Source organism: Haemaphysalis longicornis, unplaced genomic scaffold (assembly GCF_048455015.1).
Source record: "Haemaphysalis longicornis isolate Haplotype H1 unplaced genomic scaffold, Haemaphysalis longicornis Haplotype H1 scaffold_4, whole genome shotgun sequence".
NCBI lineage: Eukaryota > Metazoa > Arthropoda > Arachnida > Ixodida > Ixodidae > Haemaphysalis > Haemaphysalis longicornis.
In genome coordinates, this window is record NW_027526361.1 from 156791003 (window position 1) to 156808886 (window position 17884).

The 17884-nt window shown below is 49.9% G+C and overlaps 1 protein-coding gene across 1 annotated transcript in view; it reads left to right on the forward strand.

Moving 5' to 3' along the window:
• The first annotated feature begins 7322 nt into the window (after nt 1-7322).
• LOC144180063 (phospholipid-transporting ATPase ABCA3-like) overlaps nt 7323-17884 on the forward strand; it is an 83979-nt gene continuing 73417 nt past the window's right edge. The window contains exons 1-3 of the mRNA XM_077708470.1: nt 7323-7392; nt 8636-8814; nt 14976-15101. Of these exons, the coding sequence (XP_077564596.1) occupies nt 7323-7392; nt 8636-8814; nt 14976-15101 (375 nt within the window). The remainder of the gene's footprint in view (nt 7393-8635; nt 8815-14975; nt 15102-17884) is intronic.

Here is a 17884-nt window from a genome sequence, read left to right on the forward strand (position 1 = left end):
CGCGGACCGTGGTACGGTTTGAGGCGGGCTACGTGAACAACGTGCGTTGTTGAACGGTGGGAAGTTGGCGATGGCATGGCCGGTGTTATTTCGTACGTGACATCGGTGACTTGTCGGATGACACGGTAAGGACCAGAATAGGGAAAGAGGAGTTTTTCAGAAAGTCCCACGCGGTGCGACGGTGACCACAGCCGAACAAGTGATCCCGGCGGGAAGTAACGGTTTCGGTGTCGCGAGCCTTAGCGCGCCTTTTGGGAGACTTGTGATGAGAGAAGGTTAGAGCGGGCAACTTGGCGAGTATGGTCGGCACGGGCGATGGCGGCTTCGGCATACTCAGTTTTGGGCTGAGAAGGCGGTAAAAGGGTGTCGAGCGGCAAAGATGGTTCGCGGCCGCAGAGCAAGTAGAATGGGGACGAGACGAATTGTAAGCACGAATTGTCGTGACGAGACGAATTGTAAGCGAACGTGACGTAAGGCAACGCCACGTCCCAGTCGCGATGGTCGGTGGAGACGTACATCGACAACATGTCTGTAAGCGTCCTGTTGAGCCTCTCCATGAGGCCGCTGGTTTGCGGATGGTAAGCAGTGGTGACCTTGTGTTGTGTTGCGCACGCACGAAGAAGGTCCTCAACAACTCGGGACAAGAAATAGCGGCCTCGATCAGTAAGAAGCTGGCGAGGTGCTCCATGATGAAGAATTACATCGCGTAAAAGGAAGTCGGCCACGTCGGATGCGCAGCTGGTGGGGAGAGCACGGGTAATCGCATAGCGTGTCGCGTAATCGGTGGCGACTGCTACCCACTTGTTGCCCGAGGTAGACACCGGAAACGGACCGAGAAGATCAACACCAACACGATAAAAGGGCTAAGTGGGGATTTCTAACGGTTGTAGGAGACTGGGCGGTGACGCGGTGGGCTTCTTGCGGCGTTGGCATTGGTCACACGTGGCCACATAACGTTGGACAGAACGGTAAAGGCCGGGTCAAAAAAATCGACGACGCACAGGGTCGTACGTTCGGGAAGCACCCAGGTGACCAGCCGTAGGTAGGTCGTGAAATTGTTTGAGGATGTCTAAACGAAGGTGGTTAGGGACAACATGCAGGAGCTCAGGCCCATCTGGACGGAGATTCTGGCGGTAAAGGATCCTGGATCCTGGATCCTGGAGTAGAAACAGATGAGTGGTAGGTGCAGGGGAGCCGATGGTGAGACTGTCGATGATGGATTTCAAAGAGGGATCGCGACGCTGCTCATCACCGATGTGGAGTAATCCCGAAATGGACAACACGCAGGATTGGGGCAGATGCTCAGGAGGGTCAACCGGATAACGACATAGACAGTCAGCGTCCCGATGAAGGCGACCAGACTTGTAGACGACGGAGAAAGAATAGTGTTGAAGGCGTAGTGCCCAGCGACCCAAGCGTCCTGTGGGATCTTTCAATGAAGAGAGCCAACATAACGCATGATGATCTGTGACAACAGTGAAACAGGGCTAACAGTGACAACAGGGCCGTCCGTACAGGTAGGGGCGAAACTTTCCAACGGCCCACACAAGTTCAAGGCATTCCCGTTCCGTGATAGAATAGTTGCATTCGGCAGGCGAGAGGAGGCGAGTGGCGTACGCGATAACGCGATCGTGACCGCCCTGGCGTTGAGCCAGTACGGCGCGGATCCCGTGACCGCTGGCATCGGTTCGCACTTCGGTAGGAGCGGCTGCGTTGAAGTGGGCTAAAATTGGGGATGATGTAAGGAGGGATATTAGGGTGTGAAAAGCCTCATCTTGGTCGATACCCCAGAAGAACTTAACCTATTTTTTGAGAACGTCAGTGAGAGGACGGGTGATATCAGCAAAGCTTTTGATGAAACGTCGAAAATAAGAACAAAGTCCGACAAAGCTCCGCACGGCGTCTGTAGAACACGGAACCGGTAAGTTCTTCACGGCGTTGACTTTGTCTGGGTCAGGCTGAACTCCTTCAGCGCCAACGAGATGGCCGAGGATCGTAATGCGGCGGCGAGCAAATCGACATTTAGAAGAGTTTAGTTGCAGGCCAGCATGTCGGAAAAGGGAAAGGATGTCCGCAAGGTGAGATAGGTGAGTTTGGAATGATGGGGAAAACACAATGACGTCATCCAAGTAACACAAGCACGTCGACTATCCACGGAGTAGAGAATCCATCATTCCTTCGAAGGTCGCTGGCGCATTGCACAACCCAAATGGCATGACCTTGAATTGGTAAAGGCCATCAGGTGTGACAAAGGCCCAGTCCATCTCGTCGACAGAGATATCCCAATAGCCCGAGCGGAGGTCAATTGTGGAAAAGAACTTAGCCCCATGAAGGCAGTCGTGGGCGGCGTCTATTCTTGGCAGTGGTGTAGCGCCCTCTGGTTGGCGCTCTTAGCCGGCGCCTTGGCGCCGGCTATGAAAGACGAGAATAAAGAAACGAGCGGCGCGTGCTTGGTGCGCCCGCACGGCATGGGCAGTTCATTCCCGAAAGCCTGCCATGCTGGCACTTTCTCTCTTGCGCTGCGCTGCGACCCCGCGGTACCCGACAGTGGTGACTCCGGACTAAGACATGACCGACCCCAGCAACCTCGCGCCCTCGGGCCCTCTTTTGCCTGACGTTTCCTCGCGTCCGCCGCACGTCGCACTCATACAGCTCCGTCTGCCCACCTTCGTGCGCAAGAACCCAAACGTTTGGTTCCCCCAGGTCAAAGCCGTCTTCGATCTGCACCGCGTCACCTCGGAGACTACTCGGGTTCGCCACTTTCTTTGCAACCTGCCGCCTGAGGTAGCTGATAAAGTGGCAGACGTCATCGGTGCACCTTTGAACGATGCTCCGTACCAGCGGCTCAAGCAGAGTATTCTGGACCAAACCACGGCGTCCGAGAGCGCACGCCTCCGGCACCTGCTCACCCACGAAGAGCTCGGAGATCGCCGCCCTTCCCAGCTGCTAAACACCATGCGACAGGTCGTAGGCGCGCGCAACGTGGACTCAAACGGTGCTCTTTTAAAAGAGCTCTTTCTGCAGCGCTTGCCACAGTCCACTCGCATCGTTTTAGCGGCTGCAGGGGACTTGACCCTCGACCGCGCCGCCGAGCTTGCCGATAAAGTTCACGACGCGACTTCTCCCTCAGTGGCTACCCTCGATCGGCAGCAGAGACATCGGCCGTGTCCCATTTAGAGGCTCGGATCGATCAACTCGCCACTTCCATTGAAGCGCTTAGGACGTCCTCTGATCGCCGATGCGGCTGCTCCCCACGTCCTGGCCGTCGTTCGTCTTCCCCGGGAGGTTCGTGCTCGCGCAGCCCTCGAAGGTCGTCTATCTGCTGGTACCATCGCACTTTCCAGCACCGCGCCCGTCACTGCACTTCCCCATGCAGCTGGTTGGGAAACGCGACGCGAGATCACTGATGGCGGCATGTGACCTCGCCTTACAACCTGGCCGCCTTTTCCTGGTCACAGATCGCATTTCTGGTTTGCGCTTCCTTGTAGACACGGGTGCCGAGGTCAGTGTTACCAGCCACCAAGGATGACCGAACTTCTAAGTCACCTGGGCCTACGCTTCGTACAGCGAACTCTACCTCTATCGCCACGTATGGTCTGCGGTCCCTGACCCTCGACCTTGGTTTGCGGCGGGCCTCCCGGTGGGTCTTCGTAGTAGCCGACGTCAATCAGCCCATCCTCGGCTCCGATTTCCTCACCCATTTTTACCTAGACGTCAGCATGCGTCACCATCGCCTGATTGACAGCAAGACGCGCCTTTCCATCCTGGGCGTACTGTCTACTGTCGCTCCAACTGGCATCTGCACGCTGCTTCCCTCGTCGCCGTACGCCAGAATACTCGAACACTTCCCTGAGGTTACGAGACCCTGCAACTTAAAGCAGTCGCCCAAGCACAGCGTTACCCACCACATCGTCACGCGTGGTCCACCAGTCGCAGCTCGGCCGCGCCGCCTCTTCGGTGAGCGTCTGGCGACTGCTAAACGCGAATTCGAGCACATGCTGGAACTCGGTATTATCCGCCCATCGTCCAGCAACCACGTGTCTCCACTCCATATGGTTCCTAAGAAAAGTGGAGACTGGCGTCCGTGCGGCGATTACCGGGCGCTCAACGCTCAGACTGTCCACGACAGCTATCCCCTACCCCACATCCAGGATTTCACAAGCCACTTGGAAGGGTGCACTATCTTTAGCTAAGTGGACCTTGTCAAGGCATATCACCAAATCCCCGTCGAGCCTGCCGATATCCCGAAGACGGCCATCACTACACCCTTCGGCTTGTTTGAGTATGTGCGCATGCCCTTTGGGCTACGCAACCCCGCTCAAACATTTCAAAGGTTCATTGCCGAGGTGACGCGCGGCCTACCGGCATTATTTGCGTACATTGACGACATCCTCGTCGCGAGTACCACTCCGCAAGATCACGAGCGTCACCTCCGAGACCTCTTTGAACGCCTTCATCAATTCGGCCTCGTTGTCAACGCCCAGAAATGCGTCTTCGGGACGTCCAAGCTCGAGTTCCTGGGCCATCATATTTCGGCGCAGGGAATTCGCCCTTTACCCTCTCACGTTGAAGCCGTGAAGGATTTCCCCGAAACTACCAGCCTCTGCCAGCTTCGTGAGTTCCTGGGCCTGGTGAATTTCTCGCGACGCTTTATACCCCACTGCGCCGAACTTCTGCATCCACTGACTGAGCTTCTTCGCACAACAAAGAGCTCCTCATCCGCGATTTCCTGGTCGCCCGAAGCTCAAGCCGCTTTCAACGCTGCTAAACAAGCCGTCGCAGATTCGGTGCTTTTCATCCACCCGAGAACCGACGTCCCCACTCCCATCATGGTGGATGCATCCAGCTTTGCAATCGGCGCTGTTCTTCAGCAGATAATCGATTCCGAGTGGCACCCGCTGGGTTTCTTCTCTCGGAAGCTCCAACCTGCCGAGACGCGCTACAGCGTTTTTGGTCGTGAGCTGCTCGCCATTTACGCCACCATCCAGCACTTCCGGCACTTTTTGGAGGGCCAGTCCTTTCACGTCCTTACGGACCATAAGCCTCTGGCGTACGCTTTCCGTACAAATTCATCCAAGTACGTTGCACGGGAACTCCGTCAGCTCGCCTATATTTCGAAATTCACGAAGGACAATCGGCACATCAAAGGTACCGAACACGAGGCTGCTGACGCGCTTTCACGCATTACCTCCATCGGCAGTGCTGCGTCTGCTGTGGACTGGGAACGTCTAGCTCAGGCGCAGATTGAAGACCCTGAGCGGCAAGCACTGCGGGACCACCCGGGTTCCCTTCGTCTACAACTTGTGCCTCATCTGTTCGTGCCTGGCCCACTGTGGTGTGACATGTCAGCGGCGGCGCCTCGACCCTTCGTTCCGGCTGCCTTTCGTCTTGCTGTGTTTCACTCGCTCTTCGACATCTGCCACCCCAGCATCCGAGCCATGCAGCGCCTCATTACACAGCGGTACGTCTGGCCGAGCATCAACACTGATGTCCGCCAGTGGGCCTGTTCGTGCCTCGCTTGTCAGTCAGCCAAGGTGAACCGCCACACGAAGACCCCAACGCAGCCTTTTTTGCCACCTAGCTGTCGCTTTGACCACGTGCATCTCGATTTGGACGGACCATTTCCTCCCTCCCGTGACTGCCGGTACATTCTCACCATGATTGACCGCTTCACCCATTGGCCCGAAGCCGTACCAATTCCGAACATCATGGAGAAACGGTCGCAAAATCCTTCGTTTCGACATTGGTTTGCCGTTTCGGCTGCCCCGGCATTGTTACCACGAATCGAGGCAGGCAGTTTGAATGTACCCTGTTCACTTCCCTCAGCCGCTTGCTTGGCACTAAACACTGCCGCACCACGGCATACCATCTCTGTGCCAACGGCATCGTTGAGCGGCTCCATCGCCAGCTAAAAAGTGGTCTCACTGCGCGCTTGGATAGAGAGCACTGGGTTGATCACCTGCCTGTAGTGCTTCTTGGCCTGCGTGCCGTCCTTCGTCGCGACCTCGGCTGTTCAACTGCTGCACTTGTCTCCGGCGCACCCCTGCGGCTTCCTGGCCATTTGTTCGTCCCTACGGCCTCTTCGCCTCAGCCGCTTGAGTACCTCCAATGCCTGCAGGACTGCATGCAGCACCTGCGACCGGTCCCACCTCGGTCTTCAGACCACCGCATCTTTGTGCATCCCGACCTGGCGTCTTCACCACACGTTTTCCTCAGGCGGGACGCTGTAAAGGCCCCTCTTACCCCCTCCTACGATGGGCCGTACCGTGTCCTTAACAAGACCCAGAAGTCCGCCACCATCCTCTTGAATGGCCGCGAAGAAGTCGTCTCGTTGCACCGCCTCAAACCAGCCTACCTCGAGACGCCACCCAACGAACTCCCTGCAGACATCGCAGGCCTACACACTTCACTGCTCGCCCCCAAAGCCAACGCCCGCCTGCCTCGCCGTCGCGTCACGTTCGACATTCCGTGTGGGCGGGGGGCCCTGTAGCGCCCTCTGGTTGGCGCTTTTAGCCGGCGCCTTGGCGCCGGGTATGAAGGACGAGAATAAAGAAACGAGCGGCGCGTGCTTGGTGCGCCCGCACGGCACGGGCAGTTCGTTCCCGAAAGCCTGCCACGCTGGTACTTTCTCTCTTGCGCTGCGCTGCGACCCCGCGGTACCCGACAGTGGGTATACGTCCTTCTTGGTTATTTTATTGAGGTGGCGGTAATCGACGCAGAAGCGCCAGCTGCCGTCTTTCTTTTTCACCAGAACCACTGGGGACGCCCACGGACTGCAGGAAGGCTCGATGATGTCTTTATCGAGCATTTTTTCTACTTCTTTTTGGATTACATCGCGTTCCGCATGGGACACTCGATAAGGTCGCCTGTAAATTGGCCTGGCATCGCCTGTGTCAATCCGGTGCTTCACTGCATGTGTTTGACCCAAGGGGCGGTTCTGGAAGTCAAAAATGTCAAAATACGATAGAAGAAGCTGGCGTAGTTGTTGGGCTTGTGGTCCTGAAAGTTCAGAGCTGATCATTGCGCCAAATTTCTTCGCTAAGTTCGGGGTATATATGTGGTCACGAGAGGAAGCCGGGAGAAGTGTCGACGGTTAGCGCAGAAATGTCAATGTCGTGCAGTGGAGGAACCGAGGCTAGGGAAATTCCTTGGGGAAGTACTTGGGGATGCAATCCAAAATTCAGAATTGGAAGGATGGTGTGGTTATTTTTGATGGTTACCACAGAGTTCGGCAGGATCACATTGTGCGTTAGGAGAAAGTTGGTTGCAGGGGACACAAGCTACGCACCGTCGGGGAGAGGGTGGCGACAGGACAAGGGAACATGGGTGACGGCTTCACAGCTGAACATAACGACGGTGAAACTGAGGCGACTGGAGCATCGGGCGAAAGCGGTACCTCGAGGCGGAGTAAACCCGTCGCGCAATCTATTAGTGCAGAATGTTCCGACAAAAAGTCAAGCCCCAGAATCAAATCATGCGTGCACGTTTCTAAAACAGAGAACAAGACTGTCGTTGTGTGGCCTCCAATGGTTACACGGGCCGTGCACATTCCGGTAACGGGCGGTGTCCCTCCATCAGCGACACGAACATGCGACATGGTTGGCGTCAAAACTTTACGGAGGCGACGACGAAGGGGACCACTCATTATCGAGATATGTGCGCCAGTGTCTATAAGAGCGGTGATGGGAACGCCGTCTACTTCAACGTCGATCAAATTGTCTCTAGTAGGCAACGTCAAAAGAGGATTTTCGGGCTCGGGTCGGAATGCAGCGTCACCTCTGGGTGTTGCATCCATCAGTTTTCCGGTGAGAAGCGTCGAAGGGTCGCTGGCGGTGGAAGGTGTCGGCGCTGCGGTGAACGTGAATGATGGCGCGGCGGCGGGGGCGAGCGTCCAAATCGGGAGGCAGAGCTACCAGCATTAGCGACGGATTCTGGCGACGTGCGACGTGCGATAGCCGAGACGAGAGGGAGGGGATGTCTGGGCACCTCACCAAGATGTTACGGTGACGTGAAGGAAGACGTGTAGCCAAGCGGTACAAGAGGTATCCGCACGATGTATTTGCAATCGCGAGAGCACCCCGCAGGCCAGGCGCAAGATCCTCTTCTACTTCGACATCTAGCTCGTTTTTCGAGCCCGCGTGCGCTACCGTCATCTTCTTTCGGCTAGTATCTGGCACATGTCCCTATGTGGTGCATAGGCTATGCACGTACCGTAGCAATATATTGCGAGTTGCACACGTTTTCGCACAAAGTGAAAGGGCGAAATTCGGTCGCAGAGATTTCTGCAATATCGAGCCGCTGCGTTCCGGCGGCTACTAGAAGTACAGCGGTTATCGGCTAAAGCCAAAACTCCCTCAGCTGCATTAAGAAGTGAACTAGCGACAATCTATTGAGCGCACCGAAGGGCAAGGCGTTGCCGTTGTACTGATACGTTAAACCACATTACTGTGTTTTAAAATACATGTGATTCGTACATAACAGTTTGGTATAAGCTGCAGCACCTCTTTCGTAGCATAGCGGTGGTTGGGTAAAATGTGCAAGATTCATTGCCTAGACAGAGCTATTTCACCACAGGCCAGCCCACACGAAGCCTCACTATCTGGTGACGTTCCCTAACCTCCGTGTCCTGGTGCAGTGAACGCGGGATGGAACGTGGTTACACAGCAGGCGCTTGGGTGTGATAACGTGACCATCCTGGAAGTGTGGGGTGTCATGGGGGCTACGGCGCTGGCAGCCGTTGTCCTCATCTGGTACCTGTCCCACGTGCTGCCATGGACATCGGCCACTCCTCAGAGTCCCCTGTTCCCACTGCTGGTCAGTATGCCATTGCTATAAAATGGGTCAGGCTTAACGATTGCAAATATAGTTATTACAACTACAAGGTCTCTTTGGCTCCAGTGTCTCAGAGGCGGTGCACACAGTGTTTTATAAAAGTTAGGTCACAGCTGCCACACTTGCGCCCCGGTGGCGGCGCACCATTTAGGGCGCGAGGGATGACCAGGTACCGGCAAACCAGCAGTCAACCCTTAGCATAGGCACGTGGTTCCACAGAGGCAACGTTCTCAAGGGGTTATCAGCCGCGACCAATCTCTGCAGGAAATCACGTGGCATCACGCCACCAGTGCCCTACTTGCGCCTCCGACAGTCACGTTAATTATGAAGCTATCAATGATTGGTTGTAGGTTTTCAGGCGCCGACGCAACGCCGGGGATGAGGCGCGCCGTAGTGGAGTGCTCCGGAATAAGTTTGAACACCTGGGGATCTTTATTCTGCGTCGAAATCTCCTACACATCTTTGCTTTTGCTTTTCGTCTCGAACCCGCGTCCTCGAGCCCGCTTCCTCGTGCTCAGCAGACGCTATGAATGACCTTGCGAGAAGTGATCTAGTAAAACTGTCGCTGTAACATGCGCTGAGGTAGAGTCGATCATTCTGTACTATGCAAGGGTGTAGCCAAGGCGTGTTTCGGTGTAAAAACACCTGATGAAATTTTATGAGCGCCACCTGCCGCCTTCGTTTTCTCTTTCACCCTTTGTTTCACCTATGCCCTTTAGACACCATAGCGATAGACTGTAATGTAAAAAGAAAAGAAGGGTGTAGGTTTAATAAAGCCGAAAAAGCGCCGAAAATGTGGTTAAAATGAAGAAAAGTCTCAATTTCATTTTTTGTAATATGGGACGATAATTTTAACCAAAAATATTTCTGGCTGTGCCAATTATTCTAGGCCGTTTGCGTAACGTAGCCCGTTACGCTCCGCGCCCTATAATGTGGCTGCTCAGCGTTTTGAGACAGATAGATCCTGGCAGTGCCACTCGATCGGATTATCCAGGCCGCCTTTGAAAACGGCAAAACAGTTGTTTTGCGATTGCATTTGTTAAATTACCAACCCGACCAGGCGACTCGTCGCACCCAGTGCATGCGTTTCTGGCATGTCTCCAATTTTTCTAGTTGCTTTCCGAGTTCTCAGGTGTTCTTTAGCCGTTTCTCAGATTCTGTATGAAAGTTTGTGTGGCTGTTGGCTCAGAGCGTATAAGGTTTTTTTTTTTGGATTCCCGTATCGGGCGGCTTGATAAGCCATCGTCAAGGGAGGAATGAAAGTACGGCAATCATGATTTCGTTGTCATTGGAAAAGGTGAATCAACGCTTACTTCTGTCTGTTCATTCACCAGAGAAGATACGTTTTACCGAGCTATCGTTGTATCCACAGTACAAAAAGGAAACCCATTTTATGAGATCTCAGAGTGGGGACGGTAGAAGCCAGAGGGACGCGGTTACCGCGAGGGTTCTTGCCGTCAGTTTTTCTTAGTATCGCGGCCAGAGCTCCTTTAGGCCTGGTGGCGGGAATCAGGGGGAAGTATTCTCGCGAGTATTCACGCACCGAATTGAACACGGCCCTACTCTTCGCATGGGAGTATTGGGATGACAATGTGATAGAGTGTGTGCACCAGAACTCTGCGCAGTGAGAATGTGTCGCTAGGAGGCGCCCACATGTGGGCTTCTTCGGGCAATCGTGGGAACGAGGGGATTGGTAGTGACCTGCCGAGGAGGCGGTTACTCTCGGGGTTGTCCTAGTGTGTAAGAAGCGGACGTCGGAATATCAAGAGGTTTGCGTGTATGAACATAAAAAAGTGGGCCTACGTGGAGCAGCAGGCTGCATTGCCAGATTAGGAAGATGCTTGAACCTCAGCTTTTTACCAAAGTTTCACCAGATTTTAGAGGCTCTAAAATACGGCCGTTATAACGTATTTCCTGCTCTTGGATTATTTCTGTGCACGACATTCTTCATAACTCAGCCTTGAAGATCGTGTTCTTGTTGCTTATAGCAAGCCAACCTATTATGGAAAGGGACTTGATCACTTTTATAATAGGAAAAAAAAACAGTAGTGGTGACTTTATTAAATTGGCCAATAAATTAGCACTATACGTTTGAGACATCTGAAATAAAATATCGAATATTATCCGTCATAATGCCTTTTCATGGAGAATACACCCAAAATTCGATGGGCATAATTTCACTAAAAGTTGCTTCGCTCTATGAGCCCTTCGCATATATTTACTTTCAAATCAGAGCTGGTATGGTGCACGCTTCTCTGAAGTTATTTCTTCATAATCGGACACTTTTCTGATTTTTGCACAATCAACATGCCATACAAAATATTTGTAGCTCGGAAGATTAGTGAGGAATTAGTTAGAGAGGCAATGCTAGTATTACGGCCGGTATAAAATATTTCCGCCGATGGTATTTCCAGATTGGATGAATTATATTGCCACATTTGAGTTTTAATTTCGATCAACTAGTGCTGAAGCCCGAAATACTTATCAAGCACCCTAGAATACACGTGAAGTTCAATGCTGTAGAAGCTCTTGGTGTTTAGTACAGGAAAAAGCTTCAATTCAGGAAAAGGAAACCACTAATAAAAGCAGTAACACACTTCTCACCCTTTTTCACCAGGTAACTGTATGGTTTCCTTATTCCGTGACTAACATAAAGAAAATAGGAAAGGTACAAAGGAAGGCCATCAGGTTCAAACATAACCAATTTAAACGGGCTGATTCACCCACTACCCTCCTAGCTGTTTCGTGGCTTCCCACGCTCGAAACACGTGAGAAGCAAGCACGTTTAAAATTCCCATATCAACTATACATAATTATTAAATAATACACGTTTCAAAATACGCTGAATATTCGCAAACATAAACTACCCGGCAGAAACATAGAAATACTTTATAAAAATATCAATGTAACAATGATGGGTTTGAGTACTCCCTTTTTTCAGTTGCCTTCCATGACTGGAATTTGTTAACGCATTTCACCACTAATGCCGATTAATTGTGCGATTTTTTATCAACAGCATCTTTGATATGTCGTTGCTTTTCTGTGACATGAAAACCAGCGTGCACATCTACTTGGTGTAGATAGTTGTAATTATAGTGAAAAATGTTCAATTACCATTGTTGCTATTTTCATAAAAATTAGCATGTACTTGTAGCCCTTTGTGTATTGTGCGCCTAATTGGTTTTGTTTCCGAACTTCGAAGTTTCTGATTTTCTTTTTTACCAATTATTTAACTATTTACGATCCTTAAATCGTTAAGTGTTGTTTGTAAATGTATATTGTCGTGCCAACCTGCTATGGTCTCTTTGGAGACTGGCAGTAAATAAATTGTAAATAAAAATGGCAGCATCTCCACTCTGTGGATGATGGCGAGGTTGCGGAGTACGGTGACTCGAAATGACATCCAAGTTTTGCCCCGCGTCACATCTGATTTGCGCCACAACCGTCATTTGATTGGAACCGTGAGTTGCACCTTGATTATTCCCTAAATGAAATTGCAACTCACGGCTCAAATAGAGTTTCGCTTGATTTTTTCTTGATAGTGGTGTGTGCACGGATGGACGCGGGTGGACATGGGAGGTCCTAAGGTACTCCGCACCGTTACAGGCAAAGGATTAAGCCGTTTCACTCTCGGGCACTAAATCACGGTCTTAGCCCAGTGGGCAAGACGACTAGCACTAATTCTGTCTGGTGTGCCAGACACAGGCTGGAATCCTGCCGGTGCCTGTGTGATTTTTTAAGATTGTAAATGCGATGCGCGCGGACGGGCATTGTGCCGTTTTAAGGTACTCCGCACCTAACAAATAAAGAATTAATGTTTGTTGTTGTAATAATCTCACCTCAGCACCAGCAATACTTAAATTTACCACATTTTCATCGGTATTCACGGGTGAATACGCGTGAATACGCGTGATTATGCGTGAACAATTGGCCACTGTCACTCGCACTGTCTCTTCTATGTCGGAAATATTAATTGCTGATTCTGAAATATAATTTCGACTTATAAATCTAAAGTTTTATCTTCAGCAGACAATACTGGCCTCAATAAAAGAATCCTAAAAATCTGGAGCCAAGCTTTTTTCCACTATTGGCGGTGTTGTTTTCGAAGTCACTATCAAAAGGCGAAATACCCCGATAATAAATAGTGGCCCAGGGTATACCACCGCTCAAGTAAGGTGATCGTTTCGCACCCATTATCTATCGACCGCATCTTTATAACGTACGATTTGAAAATTTTCGAGCCTATTATACAATAACAAATTATTCAATACCTAGGACGTAACCTCATATTTAGGCATCAGCACGTTTTTCGCAGAAGCTATTCCTGCGACACACAACTCACTGGCTTAATTCACGATATATAGTTACCGATAGAAGCCGGATTGCAAGCAGATGCCAAGTTCCTAGATTTTTCAAAAACATTTCACATTGCCCATCAATATCGGCTTTTTCACAATCTTAATGAAGTGAACATTGTCCGTACTTTTGCCTCATGTTAACATAATGTCTTTCTTATGGGTTGCAATTTACAACAGTTTACAATCACGACTCATCTCTAGTCCCCGTAACATCTTGTGCACCACAGGGAAGCGTTGTTGGGCCTCTACTTTTTCTCATTTATACTAATGATCTACCAGATGGTGTTAAGTCTATTATCAGGCTATTTGCAGACGACTACGTAATATATCGTAATATTTATTCTAACTGGGATCATCGCATTCTCCAATCTGACCTAAATGCTGGAAACGCATGATATTTCTTGCCAAAATAAAAATTGACGTTTGCTAATCAAGCACCCCGCCTATGAAAATCTCACATCTTAAACAACAATCGTGTGGAACTGGTTTCTTCCTGCAAATATTTTGGCGTTCACCTAACCACTAAGTTGACGTGGGATGATTACATTACCATATTCTTCCACGTGCCAAACCGTACTCTCGGCTTTCTGAAACCTAACCTCAAACATGCTTCTGCGCGTTCACGGAAATTAGCATAGAAAACACTAATACGTCTTAAAATAAAGTACGCTTCAGCCATATGGGATCTTCATCAACCATACCTAAAAACTGATTTGGAAGCCCTGCAAAACAGTTCTGCAGGGTTTACCTTTTTGGATTATAAACGTTACACCAGTGCGACAGCATTAAAAATCGCGCTGAGATGATTGAAGCCTTATTTCATATTTGTTATGCATCTCCTTTAACACTATCTCAAAAACTCTACTATCACGCGTCTCTTCATAATGATTTTACGTGTGAACATTCTACCGTCATCCCGCATCCTATGTTTTGATTTCCTTTTCATTGTTTATATTACTTTCCATACGCTACTAAACATCCGTGTGACCTTGTGCTAATTTTTAACATTGTGCTCCCAGACCTTTCTTTGTTTTTATTTGTGTGTGTGTGTTCTCTGCGAGTGTTTCTTTTTTAGGGTATGCACTGCCGTTGATTTTACCCTTCTTGCGTTGTGTTTTGTTTTAATTACATTTTCATTTATTGTATTACTATTGTGATGTGATGCACACCCGATGCAACACCGTTCACTGGAGGGCATTTATGGTTAATTTGCAATAAATAATAAATAAATAAATTGTAACAAACTTCTGCCGTGATTAACCCCCTGGCGACGCGGGTATATAGGCTCTGGTTTGATGGCTGGCTGCTGATTGGGGCCTATGCCGGAACAGGCTGGAGTCCGCCGCACCACCACTGGTTAGGTAGGTGGTTAGGTTTCAAGGATTTGGAGGGCAGGTAACGAGGTGACATAGTAAGAAATATTTCGTAGCTCATGTGGCGGGACAAATAGAATCACATGGGGAGTTGTTCACCAGACCAGGGCAAGGTATACAGCGACATCCTCCGCAGCTACTTTAGGTGTGGTCGTGTCAGTGGCCGGAATAAGTGGAAAAGTATAGAAAATCCGATTTCCTTGATGACAGATGTAGGCATAGGAGAGTATTGGGCCACGTCCACATCTTGCCACACTTATTCAAACGACGCAAAGTGTAAGGACAGGAAAACCTGGCAAGGGCACTTTTATTGATTATTTCCGTGGGCCAGGTGAGTTTTCTCATAAATCCCTCATTGTTTGCTGATCGTGCTTCCCCTCTGAGCTGTTGAATTTTTTACTTTCTTGAACAGCCCTGGTACTGGATGCCATGGCGGGTTCAGCTGAGCAAGGATGAGACAGCGACTGCGCTGAACCCCGAGCGCTTCGAGCCTCCGCCAGATGCTCCAACCGTTATAGAGTGTCGAGGACTGAAAAAGGTGAGCCGCTGTTGCCACACGGTCGTAGTATCTTTATACGTTCGTATTGCATCACTAAAAAAGCTTTGCATGTACAAGCGTCAGGCCTTGTTGCGAAAACAGAAGAAACTACAATTCATTGCATTGTAATGAATTTTTGAAAACCGAATTTTTTTCGAGAGGTTAAGAGGCACACGCAGACATGCACCCCTACAGACACACGCAGACGCGAGAACGCGCGTGCGTGCATTTTATGTTAGGAGTAAACGATGGCACAGAAATCTTGCTGCAATCAAAGCATATTAGGGCGAACTCTCGCTTATCGCTCATCTAAAATACAAGCTCAGAAGCAGCCAACAAAGGTACGCGCCCATTCGAGAGTTGGCGTATCTGATGCCACAGCGTTTGGTCATCGTGAATTTTCGCGGTCCGTCCTGCTACACAAGCCTTCACAATTACACCGATGACATGCGCGATGGATCCTGAAGAATGTAGGCGAGTGAGGCGCAGGCTGCGCTCTTTGTCATCAATTAAGATGTCGGCGCGCGAAATAACGCCATAAGAAACAAAAGGATTCAATTCAATTCAGTTCAATTCAATTCATTTTTTTCCTGATAGATCTGATATTTGCAGTGTGACAGAGGCCCAGGAACCAACACATAGTGTGGCAAACGATGCTAGACGAAAAAAACACAATATTACCAGAACTTCGTACCTGATAAACAATCGATGCTCTAAATGTCAATTCATTTAGGGATACGGAAGGAAAAGCAAGCAAGTACAATAAATTTCATCATATCATCTGACAATACTGTAACAAAGTATTAAACACAACATCAGGAATTTACACACCCTATAACGCAATTTTTTATAATAGTTATTACATGAGCCAGCAACTAAGGACCAGGTACATATACACGAGGGTAATTATGAATCATATAGCAGAGGATAGTCTCAATTTTAGCACCAAAATACAAACCTACAATACAAAAAAAACAGAGATGATGATGTTTGGAGTTTAATGGCGCAAGGCCGACTAAGAGCAAAGAGCGCCAAAAAAACCAGAGATATTACCAAAAATATTAAACCGAAGAAACACTCATCATTCAAGTGCCATTATAAGTATTAACCGCAAAAAATAATTTCAACACTCTTTCAGTAGATATTTTGTATATTTATTTAAAATAACCGGAAGACTGTGCTGCAACGATTGAAATTTGTAGTTAGTACGAAAACGAGGGATGCGCCAGCTGTCAGTGCTGCGGGTGTTTAGTATACGATCTGAACCTTCTAGCTGCGCTGTGGACATTAAACAGTTTTTTGATGCAGTGCAAGAAAATATATAGAATGCATTTCGCTCGAAGTGGGGCCTGCGACCGCGGCAGAGTGGGCCTAACTCGGATATAAAGTTGCGAACCTACCAATCAATGCCCATTGTACCGGTCATTAACTAGAATACCTGGAGCAAAGATAATTGCGGGCTAAGACTTGACCTTTTTTGTAGCAGTCCAAACTTCAGCGTACACGTGCGAACCGCACTGCTGCCATATCTGCCTAATTGAGTAACGTTCTTTATTTTTGAGTAATTTCGTCCGTTTGAGCGTACGGAAATATTTTCGAGTGTAGCTTTACTTCGAGGAGCTTTCTCATTACGCGAAGGTTGTCTATGTGCGTGCAAACGTTCACAGGTAAATGTCGAATTGTTAAGGAGCGGCTGAAGCAGGGCCGTTCTTGTGGAAAAACCTTGTTTTTTTCCAGAGAAGGCAGTACTAATTGATGACAACCTCCCCGTCTGCTGAGGCATTTTCGCCATATTTGGAGCGCCACGCTTGTAGGAGCTCCGTCGAGGTGGCTTGAAAGCACAAGAAATTGCAAACGTCGGTATTGCAGCCGTCCCCGGTCAATTGTTGCTGCGAGACGCACAGTTTTTTTCGGGATATCTTTTAAATGCGGAGCATTTCCTAGGCTCGCCTGGTCCTCCGTCGTTGATGGCGGCGCCGTCCGCACGCTCACTGCGCATGCGCAACTCTCCTCCTTACACCCACAGCTCCGCGATTCTACACTATAAAAAAAGAAATAGTTAGCGGCGCCCGGTTTCGATCCCACGACTCTCTGGCCTCAGCGTGAGGTACGCGGTGCTCTTCCCACTACGCTACAAATCCGGGACAGGAGCAAGTGCTCCGAACGCGCCTTATGTCCTTGACTCATTCAAACTACATCAAGAAGTTACTCATACAACGAAGGCACGCGAAGCTGAACGTCAACGGAAACGAAGAACTGAAAACTTTAGAGGGGGATGCTGAATTTCCCGTGGGAAAGCTGCAACGGGAAGCGCCACGCGCCTTGCCGCTCAACCAGCCCCGTCCGCAGCGCCTCTGATGCTGATTGTGGCAGGATGCCTTTAGGGATTGGCCAACCAAAGAATTCATCACGAGATAGGTTCGCGTTCAACCACCGTCGTCATCTTCCCGTAGGGAAAACGCCGAAGAAGAAGAACGAGAAGACAAAGCTGCGAAGAGGAGGTCGTGTACATTGCTCTCAGCCGGTGCACCAATGTCAACAACCTTTACCTCACCAAAGCTGATGGAGACTACCGATTCTACCACAGAGACAACATCGACAAGAACATGATGAACGAGTTTCGGCGCCTCGAGAACCACCGCCTACTCACTGTAACACAACAGCACTTGCGTGCCTTTGGCACCGGTGTGGACCCGGACGCGGAATTCCCTCTGGCGCTAGTAAAAACCAGATCACTCAACGTAACGGCAACACAATGGAACCACACGAAACAGCCAGGATGC